Raw genomic sequence first — 17,497 nt, 5'->3', positions numbered from 1 at the left:
TATCAGTATTTTATTCCATTTTATTGCTGAATGATATTCTCTTGTGCAGATATACCAAAATGTGTCCATCACCAATTGATGGACTTTTGAATTTTTTTCAGTTCTTGGCAATTATAAATAATGCTTCTAGGAATATTTGCTTACAAATCCTTGTATAGACATATGTTTTTGTTTCTGTTGGGTAAATGCCTAGGAGTGGAATTGCTGAGTCATATGATACTTTTATGTTTAACTCTTTAGAAACTCCAAAGCCATTTTCCAAAGTGACTGTGCCATTAACTGTACAGTACAGTGGCATTAAATAAATTCACACAGTTGTGCAACTGTCACTCCTACACATCTTCAGAAATTTTTCATTATCCTAAACTGAAACTCTCTACTCATTAAGCAGTCATCTTACTGGTGTTTTAATCTACATTTTTTTTTGTGAGTAATGATGTTGGGCATCTTTTCATGTACTTATTAACCATCTCTTTATCTTTTGTGATGATAATTGGGTTGTCTTCTTATCATTGAATTGTAAAGTTCTTAATAGATTTTATATTCAGAATCCGTATATATATACACAAGCACTTTCTCTCAGTCTGTGGCTCATCTTTTAATTTTCTTTTATTTTTATTTATTTACTTGGTTGCACCAGGTCTTAGTTGCAGAAGGTGGACTCCTTAGTCGCGGCTCACGAGCTCCTCAGTTACAGCACGTGGGCTCCTTAGTTGCGGCATGCGAACTCATAGTTGTGGCATGCATGTGGGATCTAGTTCCCAGACCAGGGATCGAACCCGAGCCCCCTGCATTGGGAGCACAGAGTCTTTAACCACTGTGCCACCAGGGAAGTCCTTTAGTTTTCTTAATGGTGTCTTTTGAAGAGCAAAATTTTACATTTGAAGTATAATTTATTAGTTTTTCCTTTTATGTATTGTCATAATGTCATACCTAAAAAATTCTTTGCCTAACCAAAAGTCAAAAATTTTCTCTGTTTTCTTCTGTAAATTTTATAGTTTTAGCTCATATATTTATGGTCTTTTTCGTGGTAATGTTTACATATGGTGTGAGATAAGGATCTAAATTCATCTTTTTGCATGTGAATATCTAATTTTCCCAGAACCACTTGCTGAAAAGGCATCTTTCCACATTGTACCTTTGTTGGAAATCAATTAAGGGCATTTTGGTACTCTCAAATCTATTCTGTTGATCTGTATGTTTGGCCTTATGCCATTACCACATTGTCTTGATTACCTTAGCTTTATAGAAACTTTTTTTTTTTTAATTGGCCTTGCTTTGGCTTGTGAGATCTTAGTTCCCTGACCAGGGATCGAATCTGTGCCCCCTGCAGTGGAAGTGGGGAGTCCTAACCACTGAACCACCAGGGAATTCCCAGCTTTATAGAAACTTTTGAAATTAGGTAAGGTAAATCCAACTTTGATCCTTGTCAAAATTCTTTTGGCTGTTGTCTTTTGCGTATCTATGAGTTTAGGATGAGCATGTTAGTTTCTACCAAAAATGTCAGCTGTGGTTTTGATAAGGATTGCATGGGATCTATGCATCAATTTGGGAGTATTGTCATTTTAACACATTGAGTCTTTTTTTTGTTTTGTTTTTTGGCTGCGTTGGGTCTTATTTGCCCCATGTGGGCTTTTTTTCCCTCTAGTTGTGGTGAGTGGGGGCTATTCTTCGTTGTGGTGCACGGGCTTCTCATTGCAGTGGCTTCTCTTCTTGCGGATCATGGGCTTCAGTACTTGTGGTGTGTGGGCTGAGTAGTTGTGGCTCACGGGCTTAGTTGCTCTGCGGCATGTGAGATCTTCCTGGACCAGGGCTCAAACCTGTGTCCCCTGCATTGGCAGGCGGATTCTTAACCACTGTACCACCAGCGAAGTCCCACACATTGAGTCTTCTAATCCATGAACATGGAATGTCTCTCAGCAGTTTCTCTTAGCACTGTTTTATAGTTTTCAGAGTACAAGTATTGCACTTCTTTTGTTAAATTTATTACCATCTTAATCTTTTTTAAGGTACTGTGAATGGAGTTGTTTCATGAATTTCATTTTCAGATTGTTGCTAATATATTTTGGGTTTTATCCTGCCCCTTGCTAAACTTATTTACTATAGAGGTTTTCTTTTTTAAATGGATTCCTTGGGATTTTTTTACATACAGGATCACGTCATCTGCAAATAAAGACACTTTTACTTCTTCCTTTCCAGTGTGTATCCTACTTTGCATATCTGCTCTCCTGGGAAAGGCTGAAAGAGTCTATGTTCCAAATCTTTTGATTTGGCTGCTAAGAGCTCACCCAGGGAAGGGAGAGGGCGCTCTGAAAACATACCAGTGATCCAGGAGGCGAGGCTGCTGCTTTCTTGTTCTAGAGGATATTTCACATCGCACCCCCAGCCGCAATGACAGGAAGCTCTTCTCCTGGGCTAGAAGTCATGTCCTCCGGACACCAGACCCTGAAAGGCAGGGTCACCTTGTATTCCTGTAAGAGCCAGGTGGGTATATTAAGTGGTAAAGGAACACTGGGTATGAGGAAATAGAGAGTGGGGGAGACTGGCAGCCTGGAGTGACTCTGCCCTTTCTGTGAAGCAGTCATGAGTCTGTATTTTTTTTTTTTTTTTTTTTTGCGGTACGCGGGCCTCTCACTGTTGTGGCCTCTCCAGTTGCGGAGCACAGGCTCCGGACGCGCAGGCTCAGCAGCCATGGCTCACGGGCCCAGCCGCTCTGCGGCATGTGGGATCTTCCTGGACCAGGGCACGAACCCACATCCCCCGCATCGGCAGGCGGACTCCCAACCACTGCGCCACCAGGGAAGCCCATGAGTCTGCTTTGATGACTGAGTCCATGTGGGGTGAGAGTATGCAGACTTTCTGAGGATCTGCAGACCTGCACCTCTGCCAAAGCCATCAGTTCAATATAGGGGAATTGGGACCTCCCGAGAAAGCCCGTGCACAGCAACAAAGACACAACACAGCCAATAAATAAATAAATAAATAATCTATTACATAGAGGGGGAACTGAGACTTTGTAATATGTCCAGTGGCACACAGCTAATTATCAGCTGTGACGTGTAGCTCCAGATTTTGTGTCCTTTACCGGCTCAGTATTTCTAGAACGCCTATGGGGGTGCCATGAGCTTTAAATAAGTAACACGTTTTACAGGGAAGCCATGTGCTTATTTGCCATCCAGATATCTTCTTTAGTGAAGTGAGTGTTCAAGTCACTTTTGCCCATTTTTAAAAATTAGGCTGTGGGAGGTCCCTGGTGGTCTAGTGGTTAGGGTTTGTCGCTTTCACTGCCGTGTCCTGGGTTCAGTCCTGGTTGGGGAACTGAGATCCCACAAGTCCTGTGGTGTGGCCAAAAAAAACAAAAGTTGTAAGAGTTCTTTATATAATCGAGATTCAAGTCCTTTGTTAGTGTTTTTTTAACAGATAGTTTTCCCAGTATGGCTTACATTTTCATTTTCTTGAGAGTGACTGTTGAAATACAAAAGTTTAAAATTTTGATGAAGTCCAATTGATTTGTATTTTTCTTGTTATGCTTTTTATGATATACTTAAGAAATTCAGCAAATCCAAGGTCACTATGCTTCCTTCTAGAACTTTTATGGTTATAAGTTTTATAGGTATGTCTATGATCAAGTTTGAGTTAACTTTTGCACATGACTTGAGGTATGGGTGGAAGTTTGTTGTTGTAATATATGGCTGTCCAGTTGTTGATTTGGTTGGTTGAAAAAATTACGTTTTCCTCTGTGAATTGCTTTGGTCAGTTTTGGTACATGGAACCCAAAAGTCCACTTGGCATCTGGCTTCAGGCACTAAGTGGATCTGGGGCTCAAGTAACGCTGCCTTCCTCCGTGGCTCATTCACAGATCAGCCTTCCTGTAGAGTCAAGACAGATGTCAGTAGCCCCAGTTCATAGATGCTCAGAGCCATAAGGGCTTTATTTTGGATGTTCTGGCACATGCACATGATCATGTACCCACAGGCGCATGTGTGTGCACACACAAACACCCCCCCCCACACACACACACCCGCAGGCCGGCTGCCCTGCACAGAGCCCTGTTGGGGAGACCACAAGGCAGGTTCAGGTCAAGGACACTTCACCAAATCAAGGACTCTTCACCAAAAGTCTTCATTTTACAGGATCTACACATCGCAGACCATTTGGGGTACAAATGATTCAGCTCTGATGACAGGTGTCTGCCCTACCTTGCTTGGAGGCCTGAGTTCCACATGTCTCAGCTGGTCTTTAATTCTGATCCCAAGCCACTCTCCCATGTTGGTGGGAGGCAACTGATACACCCAGGAGAGTGGGCCTGAGCAGGCCAAGGGTCCCTGGATATCTTGTGATGCTAGGGATGAATTGGTACTCTGGGGAAATCAAATGCTTAGAACCAACACACCTTTGTTCAGTATGTTGTGGCATCACCAGGGAAATATTAAGGTTCCAGTAAGTTGGCTGGTGTGACAGAGCTCTGGTGGGGAGAGTAGAAGGTAGGTGAAGGGCTTCATCCAGGCACTGGGGGCAGTGTTATGAGGCCTAACTACAGCTGACAACACGGGTTCAAGGACTTGAGCCATTGATGATGTGTCCACCCTTTGCCAGGAAGCCTGAGGCCCCAAGGTTCAACTGAATGTAACTCTGATCCCAAGCCTCCCAAGTTGGTGGAAGACAATCATTACACCCAGAAGGGATGGTCTGAGTTCAGGGGATTCCCTGACACCTTGGGTTGCTGGGGAGAGCTCAGGCACATCTGCCACGTGCTCGGCTGACCACAAGCCTGCCAGGAATGCCATCCCTCATATGGTCAGTTTCAGGGAACTGGTGGAGGATTGGGGGGGGTAGGGTACAGAGAGTCATCCTGAGTGGAGTAGCAGCAGTGCCACTGTCCCTGCTACGTGCTGTGCAGTAAACACTGGGCCAAAAGCCTTCGTGTCTGGGGACCCCCAGGGACCCTTGGGCTCCCTGAAGCCTGGTTTGCTTATTTTCTAAGAGTCACAAGTGTTGGTCCAGGAACACATATGGAACCTATATACATAGTTTGCATTTGTACCTATAAACTTTGAAGTTTGGGGGAAATAGTTTTCAACCTTTATAAAATATAAAGCCTCCACATAAAAACATGGATCTCTCACTCCTCTTGGAAAACCAGAAAATGGGGAAACCATATGTTGATTCCACCGTCTCTGACCCCTATACCTGGGGACAGCTGTGCCTCAGTGGCAGCAGAAAACAGGAGACGATAAGGCCAATGGCCACCACACTCGCCTGGAATACTGACTGGGCCACTAAAATCCTGGACTGCAGGACCTCCCTTCTCAGTCCCAGGGTTCCTGCCTTTGCAGTGTTGGCCTTGAAGTGAGCAGCTCTGGGAGGCTGTAGGAATCCAAACCACCTCAAGATTATTGTCTGGCAGTGAGCACCTCACCCCTGGTTACACCCCTCAAGTGGCATTGCACTTGTTCTGGAGGACAAGGCAAGAGCATGCAGGACTCCCCTGTACAGCTGAGTCTCTCTTGTGGCCAAGGTCACTGTCAGCAAGTTTGGCAAACACTACAAATCAGGTTTTCTCAGGTGTGTTATTTTTTCCCCGAGAGCTATTGTTTGCTAATTTCTGTGGTATAAATTCCACCATGGCTATTTCAAGCTGCCCACTTGATGTTGAACACACTCAGCTCTTGTGAGTGGGTATGATGTGCGTGGCCCAGGCACAGCGTCGGCCACATCTCCGTTTGTCACAGTCTTCCTGAGCTCAAACCCAGTGTGTCCACACCCACTTATGCTTCTACGTGGCCCCTGTAGATCTTAAATCCAGAGATACCTACCTACAGATTCTGGACATCAGAGGCCTTACTGGACCCATGGGCAGGTCCCAGGAGACATCCTCCCCTCAACACTTTTGAGGGATGTGGGACATTCCCAGGAATGCTGTGCAGGAATTGCTGGAGATTCCCACACCAGTACTTAAACCCCAAAGCTCTGGGCCCAACAAATAGTCCTGGCACCCAGGATATAAGATTTGGCCCAGAGACCTTCAGTCTGTCCCAGGAGGCCTTGGGCTACAAGGCAAATTAGATTAGACTGCACGCTATTCCTTGCCATCCTACTATCAAAGTCTGGGCCCCCACAAAAGCCCTTCCCTCTCTTGGCACCATCAGAGCCCAATTCTGTTCTCCATCTCTCCCCATACACAATGGACGGAGTCTCAGGATTAAAGATGGTTTCAGCAATAAGGTCTTTATTATCACACTCTGCAGGCAGACAGTTCCAAGGCTGGGTGATATGGAGGCTGGACCAGTTCACTGCAGGCATCATCTGTAGACTCAACAATGCCCATGAAGAAGGAAACTTCCTCTGGACTCCAGATCGTCAGACTCCAGATCCTCCTGGAGAGAACTACGTCAGGACAACACCTGAGCCACTGGGGACAGGGGAGAGGTGGAAAATGAGGCCACCCCAATGGGCTCCCAAAGTTTATGGCTCCCTCCAGGGAATGAGAACACAAGCCTGCATTCCCTGAGTATGTTGAGATGACAGGCACATGGTGTGGGGATCTGCCAAATGGTAGAGGTGAGAGGGCACCTGGCAGTGACATAATCTGGCAAAGCACCTGGACAGGTTAGAAAGTGCTGCATAGCTCCTGCAAGCTTCCCACTTACCACTGGCACTACAGCCAATCTCCCAGTAGGGGTGTGGGATGCGCAAGTTTCAAATTTTGGCTGATGGCTTCCTCACAAAGGTTCCTTTCATAGGAGTTTCTCAGGAGTGAGTCCTTTTATGGAACAAGGAGAAGGTCCCCACTAGTGTTTATCCACTCTTGCCACATTCCTAAGGCCTTTCTTTGGTGTGACCGTTCTGGGCTGAGGGAGGCTGGAGCTCTGGCTGAAGGTGATCCTATGTCCACTGCACTCAGACGGCTCTTTTCCAGTGTGACCCTTCTGGTGCTTAGAGAGGTTTGAGCTGTAGCGGAAAGCTTTTCCGCATTTGTTACACGCATAAGGCTTTTCTCCAGTGTGAACTCTCTGGTGCTGACTGAGAATGGAGCTTTCGCTGAAGGCCTTCCCACACTGGCTGCACTTATAAGGCCGTTTTCCAGTGTGAACTTTCTGGTGCTTAACAAGGTTAGAGCTGTAGCTGAAGGCTTTCCCGCATTCAGTGCACTCATAAGGCCTTTCTCTGGTGTGAACTTTCTGATGCTGAATGAGGGCAGAGCTTTGACTGAAGGCTTTCCCACATTCGGAGCACTTGTAAGGCTTTTCTCCGGTGTGAATTCGCTGGTGTGGAACGAGGTTGGAGGGGCAACTGAAGGCTTTCCCACATTGGTTGCACTTATAAGGTCTTTCTCCAGTATGACTCCTTTGATGCAGAATAAGTTTGGAGGTTTGCTGGAAGGCTTTTCCACATTCACTGCACTCAAAAGGCCTTTCTGTGTTGTGAACTTTATGATGCCGGACAAGATGGGAGGTGTTAACGAAGGCTTTTCCGCATTCGCTGCACTCATAAGGCCTTTCTCCGGTATGTATTTTCTGGTGCTCGACAAAGTTGGAGATACAGCTAAAGACTCGCCGACACTGTCTGCACTCATAAGGCCTCTCTGCGTTGTGAACTTTCTGATGCCGAACAACGTGGAAGCTACGAGTGAAGGCTTTCCCACACTGGTCACACTCATAAGGCCTTTCTCCAGTGTGAACTCTCTGGTGCTGAGTGAGTGAGTGTTTGCGGGTGAAGACTTTACCACATTCACTGCAACTGAGATGCGCTTTTCCAGCATGAACTTTCTGATGTGTCCTCAGGTTAAACAGGTGGCTGAACACCTTCCCACATTCCTTACACACATGGGATGTTTCTCCAGTGTGAGTTTTTTGGTGATTAAACAGGGTTGAGCTCTCCTTGGGGGCATTTCCACCTGCTGGGCACCTGAAGGGTCTCTCTTTGGCGTGAGTGATCAGGTGGTTGAGGAGTGCAAAGGCCTTCAGGAAGGCTTGTCCACAGTCGCTGCACTTGAAGGGTTTCTGTGAGGCATGGCCTCCCTGCTGTTGCTGCCAAATGGAGCTGGGTGAGAAGGCCTCCTTACACTCGGTGCTTCTGTGTGATGTCCCCTCTCCGTAGGTGGCCTGGGGCTGGAGGCCATGGCTGTCCAGGACAGCCTTAGCATACTCCCTGCATGTGAAGGGTTTCTCTTCACTGTGCTCCTTCTGGTGCTTGTGAGAGTTTGCACTGAGCCAGAAACCTCTCCCACATGTCTCACAAGTGTACGGTTTCTGCCTGGGTTGTATTCCCTGGTGCTCAGCCAGGTGTAATATGTCTTTTAACACTGGGTCATGCACATCACAGGTGTTGGCCTTCTGGATGGATGGATCTGCCTTGGGGGTCCTGGACTGAAGCACTGCTACATAAACACTCTGCTCATAAGATGCCTCCTCAGCCTCTGCTCCACACCCATAATCTGAAAGCAGAGAAATGCCAGTGAAATGTATGTAGGCTTTGTTGGGAGAGGGCAGCCCCTTCACAGATGTGTGTCTGACACATTCAGGAATGAGTCTGTAGATCAAGTTGGGGTGAGGTAGAGCCAGTGGTGCAGGACTGGGCCCAGGAAGGCCACAGAAAGCGAGGGCCCATCACCTGTGAGAACATGGGTGAGGTTCAGGCTGGGAGGAGAAGCAGAGATTCCAACTCATTCCTCAGCTTTCATCAGGAGAGGTGAGAGCTCTGCCAGGAAAAGAGGACACAGAGCCATGTGCACAAGCTCAGGAAAACCCAGGGAACCTGGTGCTCTGAGTCTACATGAGATACACATACATGTCATGACACATGGACTGTAGGCTAACCTGGGACAGCCCTGCAAAAGGAGGAAAGGCGGGGAATGGGGGAGAAATGGAGATCAGAGCAGTGAGGCTGTCCGTCATCAGGGCCTAGGTACAAAAGACAAATGGCAAGTAGGTGGTCTGTCCTTAATGAAGAAGGAAGGTGGGGGTCAGGTGGGGCTACTGGCTCCAGCAACAAGCTCCAGTGGACACAGGGGAAGTACCCAGTATAATGTGAGCCCACCACAATGTCGCCTCTGCCCCCAGCTCCCATTCACCAGAGCCAGGCCCCTTCCCAGCCTCTCTTGCTGTGGCTGCAGACATGGGCACCCAGGGTCCTTTGCCCTGTTCCTGTGGTTGGGCAACCACACAGGACGTGGAATATGCAAGTCCTGGCAGAAAGAGCGGATGAGGGGGTGGCCTAGCTCAGGGCAACCTATCCGGTGACAGACCAAAGGGAGTTCGTGTCATCTTTGCAACTGGGAAGAAAACCCAGTGTTACAAAATCAGCTCCTGAGGAGCGGCTCCCAGGAACAGCCCAGTCGTCTCCACAAGCAGTGACCACGTCGGTGTCTGCAGTCCACAGCACAGCCAGGCACAGAGGTGCCACCGATCCGGACCAATTTAGGCAGCCGGATTGAGACTCCGAAGCCTGAGCCCTTCCCCAGAAGGCTTCGGAATCAGGTGTTGGGGCACCTCAGAGAAAGGAGCAGGCAAACACGAGGCAGATGGTCCAGGGGAGCAAGCAGCACCCATGCTCAGCTGCGGGAAGACAGAGCTGCTTCTGGGAGAAAAGGAAAGGCAGAGCCTAGGAGGCTGGGAGGGCCTTACCCAGTGAGGCCACAAGTGCCAAGTTCTCCAGCATCACATCACAGTACAGGTGCCTCTGAGCCTCGTCAAGGAGCCCCCACTCCTCCTGAGAGAAGTACACGGCAATGTCCTCAAAGGTCCCCCAGCCCTGCCATGATGAAGACAATTAAGTCAGCTAGACCAAAGGGTGGTAGAAAAACAAACAAAAAACAGTGCACAGATGAGCCCATACATACCTAGGTCTTTCACCCTGCATCATACCACCTCTCTGGTGGGCAGTCTCTGACCCCTAAACCATCCTCCCCAAATACTCCAGGTCACCCACTTCCCCCAGATGCAATGTCATGGGTGCTGCTGTCTCCTCATGTCCCATCGGTCACTGTCCTTCAAAGAGCAGGCAGGTGGACAGATAGATGCTATCTAAACCCTTAGCCTGGCATGTAGGGCCCCACTTCCTCCTGCTAGGTAATTCCCCTGGGTCCCCAGATCCTGCCACCCAGAAACACCAAACTGGAGGCCCCCTTTCTCCCACAGGACCCCCAGTACCAGATTCCAGTCCGCTGACTCATCTCCTCTGCATGCACACATCAGGCTTTGTACTGCACATCTCCAGACCCCACACCATTCCCTGGCCCACACAATGGGCATCTCCCAGCCATCCCACATGCCACTGTGCAAATGGTGTCCAGAGCCTGGCTACTTGGTGAGGTCAACCAGTACCCCTTCCTGACCCAGACTTCAAAGAATTCCAACTGCCAGGGGTGGCACCCAGAGTTTCCTTCATTGTTTCTGCAACTGGGCCTATTCCTACCTTTGACTCTCAGCCACCAAGGCCAGACATGGATCTCTGGCATGTCCTGGCCTCTGACTTTCTGCATGCTGTCACCTCCCCAGCCACTGTATTCTTCTCTCCTAATGTATACTCAAAGTCCAGGCCCACCACCTCCCACCCCAGGCCTGCGACACTCCCAGTTGCCTGCCTGCCACTGAGCTAACCTGCTATCCTAACTGAAACTCACAGGCCCCACAGAGTGGGCCAAGAAAGGCTGGTGAGCCATAGAGAGGTGAATGGCCACCAGCCCTGGTCCTGCTGTCACCTACCTCCACCTACAATATGCCTCAGCCTCCACCCCAGTGACCGGGGGCCCCTTCTGGACCCTCCTCTCCCACACACCCCTTCCTTTGTGGCTGCGCCTCCCTTCACCTGAATTTGTGACACCCACCATCCCTGTCCAGGTACCCTCAGCTGCCCCCATGGGGCATCCATCACCATGCCCTAAAGACGCTCCCTCCTAAATCTGCACCTGAGTTCCACCTCACTTCACAGGCTGGCTACTGCCAACTGGATGTCTCCAAGTGGAACCCCTCAGCATAACTTCGACCTGCACTCAGAAGTCTCTGGGACATCTCAGTCTCCACATGGTCAAAATCCACCTCCTGATCTTCCCTGAAACCACTCCATCTCTGTCTCTGTCTCTGTCTCTGTCTCTGTCTCTGTCTCTCTCTCTCTCCACCTAAAATCAGGCTGGCTTAACTTAAAAGACAGATCCAAGCTCCAACCACTTCTCCCAACTCCAGTCACCGCTCTGGCCAAGCCACTGCTAAATTAAGGTAGCATCCTTGTGTGCCTCCTTTTCTCTTCCCTCACTCTCGCTCTCCTGTCTGTTTTCCACTCTGCAGCCCGAGGAAGCCTGTGAACGCCTGAGTCAGATCACCTCCCTCTTCTGCTCCAAAACTTCCGTGGCTCCCGCCACCCTCAGGTGACAGGCCAAGCTCTTGTCCACCAGGCAGCAGGGAGACCTTCAGTTCCCTGAACACTCCCAACTGAGCTTCACCGCCAAGCATGTGCACATCCTGATCACTGTGCCTGAAACTGCTTTGCACGCCTTGTCCCGCTGGATTCCAGAATGAGAACGTTTCCACAAAAAAACCTGGCCAGGACGCGGCACCTTGGGCTTTCAGTGACCCCAGGGTCCCAGTAGCGAAGATGGAGGGGCACAGTCCGGGAGCAACCCCTCCCCTCTGTCGGGGGTCCCGGGCCACATGGGTAGGGGTCCGAGTGAGTGGGGGCTGCGGGGACCCTCCACTCACCCGCAGCGGGTCCCTCAGCGCCACCGCCATCAGACCCAGGCGGGCTCTGCCGCTCCCTACAGCCCCAGCCCCAGGCCGGGGGCCTCCCACCGCCCGTTGCACGCGGGGCCTCTGTCCCCACGGTGTAAACGCCGCCTCCAGGGACCGTGGGGACGCAGGACACCACGTTACAGGACACTGCGGCTCATACGGAGCCTGGAGGCCGGTCCCATCCTCCTCACTGTCCACCTCGGCCGGGTCCCGAGGAGGAGCCTGGAAAACGGCCACGACCCAACACTCGGGTCCCCAAGGGCAGTGGAAAACGACCTGTCAAGAGCAGAAGGAATGCCAACAATGGCGACGCCGGAAGTTCCGCCCCCGCCGACCGAGCAGCAGGAAACAGCCCTTGTTCTGGGCTGTGATTGGTCCAGAACCCGCCACCCCCGATGCCTTGTGGTCAATGTAGTTTCAGTCCTGTATTTCCACCCCACCCCCCGGCGCGGCGCCCACACTTTCTCCATTCTCCATAGCAACGCCAAGCTACCTCTAGAAGGGCGCTGGGAAATGGAGAGCTGAGAAAAAAGACTGGCAGGAGCGTGTCTTTGCTTCCTTTTAAAGGGGCCGCTCCCAGGTTTCCTCCCGCAGAGATTGTTGTCCAGCAAGTGACCCGTGTCCTGGGCCTCGGACAACAAGCCGTGAGGAGGCCCCTGGGGAACCACTTGTTGCCTTTGAGGGTGTCAAGTGAAAATACTATCTTCCTCATGGAGACTTTTTTAGTAACCTTAAATGTCTCTCTAATTCAGTGGTCCCCAAACTGTGGTCCCTGAATCAGCATCACTGGGGAACTGGCTAGAAATGCAAATTCTTGTCCCCACCCCCCCACAGGGATGAGCCTGACAAACCCTTCTGGAGATTCTGATGCTCTAAATTCAAAGAATCAGGTCTAATTCAAAGTCCTGTGACAAAATTTGGAAAATACCACAACTTTCCTCATGAGAGGTGACATGAAAAGTGCTTAGCTGGGCTTCCCTGGTGGCGCAGTGGTTGAGAGTCCGCCTGCCGATGCAGGGGACACGGGTTCGTGCCCCAGTCCGAGAAGATCCCACATGCCGCGGAGCGGCTGGGCCCGTGAGCCATGGCCGCTGAGCCTGCGCGTCTGGAGCCTGTGCTCCGCAACGGGAGAGGCCACAACAGTGAGAGGCCCACGTACCGTACCGCAAAAAAAAAAAAAAAAAAAAAAGTGCTTAGCACAGGGCCAGGCACGTGGTGCTACATATATGAGAGAGCTAGTACTGTTATTGTCCTTATCGTCACCAGCAGCATCATCCCAAGGCTCTTACATACACTGCCAGGGAGAGCAAGTAAGAGATGCCTGTCTACAGAATGCTTGTTGACACTGTCGCTGGAAGTAATCAATAAACAATCTCTACTAGGGATAGAAGACAGTTTTATCTGAGCCAAACTGAGGACTATAGCCCAGAAGACAGCCTCTCAGATAACTCTGAGGAACTGCTCCACTGAATCATGGCACATTTTTATATCTTGTCAGAACAAAGAACATCAGACAGGTCAAGGATGCATTCCTTCAAGGTTTTAAAAAAAAACCAAAACAGGTCAGCATGCACACAGTCAATATGGCCTTGAGAAGAAGCTAGTCTTATCATTGAAGGAATACCAGCATTGGCATCCCAGGAAGGGAGGCATTTAAACTTTATTTTATTTTATTTTATTTATTTATTTATTTATTTTTGCGGTACGCGGGCCTCTCACTGCTGTGGCCTCTCCCGTTGCGGAGCACAGGCTCCGGACGCGCAGGCTCAGCGGCCATGGCTCACGGGCCCAGCCGCTCCGCGGCATGTGGGATCTTCCCGGACCGGGGCACGAACCCGTGTCCCCTGCATCGGCAGGCGTACTCCCAACCACTGCGCCACCAGGGAAGCCCTAAACTTTATTTTTAACATGGACATTCTTTACCTCTGGTCAATGCACCCTTTTCTTTAATGATTACAGCAGATGTACCATGTGTTTTTGGTAGGCCACAAACAGGCTGTTTTAGCATAAAAAAGTCAAATCATGTATAAGCCAGAATGACTTCCCCATCCCTCAATATGTGAATATAAAATGCACTCATTCTTTTTTTTTGCCAGTTCTTATTATTTTTACTCATTCTCGACTTAACGAGTAGCCAGGTAGGCAATGTTTAATGTTTTTTGGTTTTTTTTTTAAGTATGCTCATGGTAGGCAGACTAATGCCTTCCCCTCCCCTCAAGATGTCCAGGACCTAATCTCCGGAGTATGTAAATATGTTATGTTACAGGGCAAGGGGGAATTAAAATGATAGATGGAATTACGGTTGATAATCAGCTGACCTTGAAATGTGGAGATCATTCTGGATTATCTGAGGTTGGGAGGGTGAGATGAAACAATGTAATCACAAGGGTCCTTAAAAGTGGAAGAGGGAGGCGGTAGAGATGGAGAGAGATTGAGTCAGGGTGATGCAATGTGAGAAAGAAGTTGCCGTTGCTGGCTTTGAAGACAGAAAGACCCACAAACCAAGGAATGCTGGCAGACTGTGGAGTCTGGAAAGGCAAGGGAACCCATTCTTCTCCAGAGTCCCCAGAAGCGACACAGTCCTGCTGATGCCTTGATTTTTTTTTTAATATTTAAATATTTATTTGGCTGCACCGGGTCTTAGTTACGGCACACAGTATTTTCGTTGCTACATGCGGGATCTTTAGTTGTGGCGTGTGAACTCTTAGTTGTGGCATGTGGGATTTAGTTCCCTGACCAGGGGTCGAACCCGGGCCCCCTGCATTGTGAGCGCAGGGTCTTAGCCACTGGACCACCAGGGAAGTCCCGATTCCTTGATTTTAGAGTAGCTGACACAAGTGTCAGACTTATGACATCCAGAAATTTTTAATAATTTGTGTTATGTTTCTCTGCTTTCAAGGGCTCATGTGATTATACTGGACTCACCCAGACAATCCTGGATATTCTTCCCGTCTCAAGATCCTTAACTTAATCCATAAAGCGGGCCATGTCAGGTAACATAGTAACAGGTTCTGAGGATTAGGATGTGGGAATCTTTGGAGGACCATGATTCTGCCTACCACATTGAACTCACATGGCTATTAGATATTTTAAAACAGGTGCTGGGACTTGCCTGGGGGTCCAGTGGTTAAGACTCTGCGCTTCCACTGCAGGGCACACGGGTTTGATCCCTGGTCAGGGAAGTAAGATCCTGCATGCCGTACAGCGCGGCCAAAACGATAAAATAAAACAGGTGCCAAAATTATAAAAGCAGAAGTTTCCACAAAGAAATCTGAAGCTCTAGCTCCTCCACACACAATTCAGGTTTCCTGAATGCCCACCTGCAAGCTTGCCTCCAAGCCTTTGCACATGCTGGTCCCTCTGAAACAGGAGGGAAGGGGGCAGGGCACAACCTTTAAAAACATGACACACATAGGACATGACAAAAACTGCTTAGAACCAACTAGGTCCAAGATGGCAGAAGATTCAACTTCCAGTGGACCTTGAGACTCATTTTATGCTCGCTGTAATACGTTAGCTAAATGACACACCCACCAGTGCCATGACAGTTCTGAGGCCAACTATAAAATGTCAAAAAGTGGGTGGCGGCCCAATTCCTGGAAATCTCCACCCCTTCCCCCGAAATACTTGGAATAATCCTCCCACTCATTAGTCTATGAAATTACCCGGCCCATAAAAACTAACCACCCCATATTTCGGGGCCTCTCACCTTCTGAGATGGCCCACACTCTGTGGAGTGTGTTTCTCCCAAGGCTGTTCTCGCCTTTTGAGACAGACCGCATTCTATCTATGGAATATGTATCTGTCTAAATAAATCCATTTCTTACCTATCACTTTGCATCTCACTGAATTCTTTCTGCGATGAGACATAAAGAACCTGAGCTTCATTAAGTCCTGAGACCAGGTGTGTCATCTCAGTTAAAATACGGTGGGTTGGGGCTTCCCTGGTGGCGCAGTGGTTAAGAATCTGTCTGCCAATGCAGGAAACACGAGTTCGAGCCCTGGTCCGGAAAGATCCTACATGCCGCGGAGCAACTAAGCCCGTGCGCCACAACTACTGAGCCTCCGCTCTAGAGCCCGTGAGCCACAACTACTGAGCCCACGCGCGTAGAGCCCATGCTCCCCAACAAAAGAAGCCACCGCAATGAGAAGCCCACGCACCACAACGAAGAGTAGCCCCACTCACCGCAACTAGAGAAAGCCCGCGCCCAGCAACAAAGACCCAACACAGCCAAAAATAAATAAATACAAGAAATAAATTTAAAAAAATAATACTGGGGGTTGGGACTTCCCTGGCGGTCCACTGGTTAAGATTCCACGCTTTCACTACAGGGGGTGTGGCTTTGATCCCACGTTGGGGAACTAGGATCCCCATGCCGGGCGGCACAGCCGAAAAAAGAGACCGTGGGTTCAAGTCCCAATCTGGGTTTAGGCTGGCTTCTAGTCTCGGCACGTGGGTTCAAGGTGAACCTCACGTGGGATTTGAACATTCTTTTTTTTTTTTTTTTTAATATTTTTAATTATTTAATTATTTGTCTGTGCCGGCCCTTAGTCATTGCTGCATGCAGGATCTTCGTTGTGGCATGCGGGATCTTTAGTTACGGCATGTGGGCTCTTAGCTGCAGCATGTGGGACCTAGTTCCCTGACCAGGGATGAACCCAGGCCCCCTGAATCGGGAGGATGGAGTCTTAACCACTAGACCACCAGGGAGGGACTCAAACATTCTTTGTTTACTGGAATGGCAAGAAACATTCCCTAACCACAAATACATTAGATTTTCATTTATTTCAAAGTGAGCAAAATTTACACACAAATACTCCAAAATTGATGTTATCTCTTGCATTACAAGGATTTACAAAGAGTAGTGATACTGCAGACAGAGCTGATATAGATGTTATAACAATCACTTATAACTTACCTAGGGAGGTAAGCAGGGAGGGAGACAGAGTGAATGAACTCGACACAGATTGGTTCCATATTAACTTACAATAGCCCTATGCGGCGGGTACCATTACTGTCCCATTTTGTGTATGAGGACTAAGAACCCTGAAAAAAAGACCCTCAGAGTGAAACAACAAAGAGAAAACCTTTTACTCTCTGCCAGCAGCAGTCAGTCTGCATTGAGACTACCCTTCCGTTTGATTTTATGTGTCGTACCCATGTAGGTTGCCCCCTCCCCCCCAAATAAAGGAACAGGGAATCAACACCATGACGTGCGGGGCAAGGCAAGACCTAGACGACCTAGGGACAAGTGAGTCGGGGAAAGTACTTTTTGCGCGGCCCAGTTGAGCCAAGAAAACAGATGGTGGAGGAAGTCTCAGAATGATTTCAGACGCTAGAAAAACAGGTTAGGGCCTTGCGACTCGGCGTGGGGGTTGTTCCCAACCATAACAGGACGTTGACCCGGGGGGGTCACACCCAGCCCTGGTGCGAGGCCCCAGGAGGCGGGGATGGGATGGGACCCCGGTCGTGCTCCGTCCCCGGTGCTGCGCTGGGCGGGGGTGGGAGGTGGGGGAGGCCCTCCCGGGCCCTCAGCAATTCAGCGTTCAACCGCAGCGCTGACGACCCCGCCAGCACCCCACCCCACGCTCAGCCCGGAAGCCTGGAGCTGCTGCAGACTCCACTTCCCAGCGGCTCCGGCGGCGGCGCTTGGCCGTTGCCGTGGAGACCAGGCGCGCTCCGCCTACCGCGCCGGCAGCCAGAAGGCTCTGCGCGTGCGTCCGCAGCGCGCCACGGGCCAATGAGGGCTCGCGAGATTGGACTTCTGGCG

At 49.6% G+C, this 17,497-nt stretch overlaps 1 protein-coding gene and 1 non-coding gene across 2 annotated transcripts; both read right to left on the bottom strand.

Moving 5' to 3' along the window:
* Positions 1–6,622: 6,622 nt before the first annotated feature.
* Positions 6,623–12,178, bottom strand: LOC111170044 (uncharacterized). The gene is given in 4 exon segments (XM_022564845.3): positions 6,623–6,851; positions 6,854–8,437; positions 9,627–9,753; positions 11,697–12,178. Coding segments are annotated over 4 exon segments (1,773 nt in total). The 5' UTR covers positions 11,727–12,178; the 3' UTR covers positions 6,623–6,819.
* A 2,276-nt stretch (positions 12,179–14,454) lies between these two features.
* On the bottom strand, positions 14,455–14,527 carry TRNAV-CAC (transfer RNA valine (anticodon CAC)). Its single transcript has one exon. It is a non-coding gene; the product is annotated as a tRNA-Val (tRNA).
* Between the last annotated feature and the right edge of the window lie 2,970 nt (positions 14,528–17,497).

Source organism: Delphinapterus leucas, chromosome 20, assembly GCF_059928025.1.
Source record: "Delphinapterus leucas isolate spDelLeu-1000000601 "Yukka" chromosome 20, BTC_Dleu_Yukka2, whole genome shotgun sequence".
NCBI lineage: Eukaryota > Metazoa > Chordata > Mammalia > Artiodactyla > Monodontidae > Delphinapterus > Delphinapterus leucas.
This window is presented reverse-complemented; position numbering and strand designations above follow the sequence as displayed.